Source organism: Fundulus heteroclitus, chromosome 13 (genome assembly GCF_011125445.2).
Source record: "Fundulus heteroclitus isolate FHET01 chromosome 13, MU-UCD_Fhet_4.1, whole genome shotgun sequence".
NCBI lineage: Eukaryota > Metazoa > Chordata > Actinopteri > Cyprinodontiformes > Fundulidae > Fundulus > Fundulus heteroclitus.
The window spans coordinates 35,166,228-35,169,952 of NC_046373.1; the positions used below are offsets into that span (position 1 = coordinate 35,166,228).

Below are 3,725 nucleotides of genomic sequence, written 5' to 3' on the forward strand. Positions count from 1 at the left end.
CTCGTGTAATTATGGTGAGTCTGTGTGAATTATAGCCATAGTTTCCAGTTCTTAGTTGACAGAAGTGTAGTTTCCTGCTGTAGTATTCCATTTGATTCAAGAATCCATGTTTTGTGCATTTAGAGAGGTGGAGTCAGCTGTTCCCCATTCTGATGCTTGCTAAGCATTTCACTAAATTGTTTTCACTATATCTAGATCCCTAAATTGATTAAGCTAGTGCCATTGACTGAATTTATTTATTTTTTGTCAAAAAGCAATTGAAGAGGTGTAACTAATGAAGTGGCCACTGAGCGTATATAAATAAGGTTGTGTGTTATAATGTTATATATTACATAATGTATATTTTTTGTCTTTATACTTGACTTACCTTCTCAATCTGGAGTTATCTCTGTTTCCTGATGTACGACCACTCTAGTGACCGACATATCTGGGTGCTGCTCCTTTGCCTCTTTAATAGCCTGAGCTAAAGCCTGAAGAGTCACCATGAAACAGAAAAGACTGTATTAATAAAACACAATACATAAAATACAAGTTTAAATTACTGTTGTGGTATTTAAGTTATATAAAAAAGTGCTATAGAATATGAAAAGGACATTGCCCCTCTCTTCAATGAGCTTGGCAGCACCATCTAAACCTATTCAGTTCAACTGGCCTTAAACGTCATTTTCATAGTTATATTTCTGTTCAACCAGTCTGCCTGTATATATTATTTGTGTCCATCCTGGACCAGTGTCTTGGGTATTCATTATAATACAGAGCAAGGTCTGTCACAGATAAATCACAATGTATTGATTTTATGAATAATTACAGTGTTATAATATGGTGCCGCTTCTTGTGGTTTAGAGACATCATCAGTGAAACATATTCTGGACACCCACAATACCAGGACTCTCTCCCAGCTAAAGTCTAAACTCAGTTCGATCTGTTTTTTATCCTGCTTTATTATTATGCTGCTTGATTTGTGCAGTGTTCTTCAATGCTATGAAAGGTGCTTTTAAATAAAATGTATTATTATTATTATTCCTTCACAGGTTAAAACACTTTGTGGTAAAACTATTTACCACTCTGCTTCTGGATCAGTGACTTCCTCACCAACAGACCCCAGGTGGAACTCAAATCTGCCCCACTGATCCTCAACATTGGCATCCCAGAGGGTTGTGTCCTCAGCCCTGCTCTCTTAACCTTCGTCACCGTCAACTGCTCTGCTATCCACCCCACAAACGTGGTTGTTAAGTTTGGGGAAGACACCACTGTAGTTGGTCTCATATCCAACAATGATGAGACCCGCTATAGAGAGGAGATCTACACCAGTGGTGCTCCAGGAACAACCTCATCCTGAACATCAGCAAGACCAAGGATGTGTTAGTGGACTATAGGAGATCCAGCAAGACTGAACATCCTTATCTCTGCATAGATGGGGGAGGTGGTGGAGCATGTGGAGAGCATAAAGTTCCAGTTCCCTTCTCTCCTGGACTATCAACACCTTCCACCTGGTGAAGAAAGTCCAACAATGGCTCTTTCACAGGAAAATGAAATGGACTGGTTTTACTACTCGGCTGTTAATAAACTCTTATAGAGCCACGTAATGCATCTTGTGTCTTCAGCATAATAGTGTGCTGAGACCTGCATGGCACAGGAGAGGAAGGACTTAGCACAAGTTATGAGGACAGCACAGGACATTGTGAGATGTTGTCTACAAGGTCTGGACACAGTTTATGCAATGCAAGTCGTGAAAAGGACCAGACGCAATACCACAGAACCCACACACCTGGGAAATGCACTTTGACCCACTTCCAACAGGCGAACGCTTCAGAAATATTAAATATGTGTCCTTGGTCCAGCACATCTGAATAAAATAATCATATCATTAGCAGGACTCTGCTAAACTTGACTCCCTACTAAGGAGCTAATTTTGCCATTTGATTCAGATGTGTTGGACCAGGGACAAATCTACAGGTTGCATGACACCAGCGCTTGAGGACTGGAATTTGCCACCCCTGACCTAGGGGGTATATGCAGGTTTCAAACAGAAATCTACTGCATTCTGTAAGTTCTGAAACCTGGTTCTCAAGTACCCCTGTCCTGCATGTTTAGTTGTCTCCTTCCAACTTCCAACATCAAACTTAAATGAAAGGCTGTTTGAAAGACTTCTGCTGCACTTTATGGCATGCAGAAGAGGTTATCCAATCATTTGAATCAGGTGAGCTGGAATATAGACACCTCTATTAAAAAATCTCCAGTAGATACTCCCTCTGTCTTAACAAAATGTCTATCTGTTTCATTTCACAATGCGAGCGTTGGAATTCAAAGTCATATTAATTTTTTGTAACCATAAACATGGCGAATAAAGTTGATTCTGATAAGACTCAGGACGGTGGTACTTGAGGACCAGGGTTGGGAACCACTAATGTAAGGTAACAAAAAGTCTTCTCTATACTTTACTTTCTGAAGATGTCGAGCAAATTGTCCTATAATTTTAAACTACAATCTGTTCCTTAATGGTTTTCACCTTGTCATGATCAATTGCTGTGTCTCCAGTGATGACAATTCTCTTCTCTATTCGGGTCTCAGATATCCCTCCTTTCACGGTCTACAACAACAGAGAGTTTACACAGCCTGAAACACATAAACTTAGAGAAATTCATATACATCAAACCTTTGGATGAAAACAGGATAAACATAACAATGTGTTGATCATCTGCATAGTACTTGTTCAATATGTAAATATTCCAACAAGCGCATAATACTACTGTAAAATATTTAAAGAATACAGAGGTCTGTATGACCACCATTAACTGTAACCCAAAGCATGCTTATTTGTCATATTAAAAGAAAAATGTATCAGGGAAATGTGCCAACTGAGATTTGAAAATGTACAATAAATTAGACAGCAACCTGTGGATAGAGGTGATTTCAACTTTAATTAATTAATTCACCTTAAATTGTATTTTAACATTTAATACATTGCTTCTAAAATATATAGAGACAACTTTTCCTTATTTTTAAATGTTAGAGAGTAAACTTGTTTTTTGTCTCACATTATTTGACTAAAACAATTGGATCACCCCATGCAGTCAGCTTCATGAAGTATTTGTTAATTTGTATGCTACTTTGCTTATTTTTTAACTAAAAACAAAGAATTGTTAACTTGTTAGTCCTCTGGACAGACTTAGCCCTTTACCTCTAAGTCTGTCCAGTCCCATCATTTCAAAATAAAATTGAAAGCTCCATCACATTGCTTATTCAGATTTGTTTACGTTTCCTCCCCATAGCTGTTTGATGGGACAAATCGCTTTGAGATTAAATTAATTCAATTAAATTAAATTTTATTTATCTAGCGTAATCTCAAGGCACTTTCCAAAGTCAAATTCAGTCAGATTATACACATTTGGTCAGATTATACAGATTGGTAAAAAAAAATGCCCTGTCTATGGGAACCCAGTTGATTGCATCAAGTCTTGACAAGCAGCATTCACTCCTCCTGAAGAAGCATAGAGCCACAGGGAGAGTCATCTGCACTGTCCATGGCTTTGCAGCAATCCCTCATACTGAGCAAGCATGAAGCGACAGCAGAAAGAAAAACTCCCCATTAACGGGAAGGAAAACCTCCAGCAGAACCAGGCTCAGAAAAGTGGAGTAGAGTAGAACTCAGTAGAGTGAGAAAAATATGCCCTGATGTCCTCCAGTAGCCTAAGCCTATAGCAGGTAAAACTATAGAGGTAGCT

At 38.6% G+C, this 3,725-nt stretch overlaps 1 protein-coding gene across 23 annotated transcripts in view; it reads right to left on the reverse strand.

Annotated features, from left to right (window-relative positions):
* LOC105922250 (protein 4.1-like) overlaps positions 1-3,725 on the reverse strand; it is a 320,088-nt gene that overhangs the window by 53,086 nt on the left and 263,277 nt on the right. For 20 of the 23 annotated variants that reach the window (XR_004932394.1, XR_004932393.1, XM_036145902.1 and 17 more), the window contains 2 exons: positions 2,510-2,590; positions 368-470 (listed from right to left, as the gene is read on the reverse strand). The exons of the other annotated variants lie outside the window; for them this stretch is intronic. Coding sequence is in view for 18 of the 20 variants with exons in the window: in XM_036145902.1 (XP_036001795.1) it covers positions 372-470; positions 2,510-2,590 (180 nt within the window). In the remaining 2 variants the exon portion in view is untranslated. The remainder of the gene's footprint in view (positions 1-367; positions 471-2,509; positions 2,591-3,725) is intronic. 23 annotated transcript variants of the gene reach the window in all.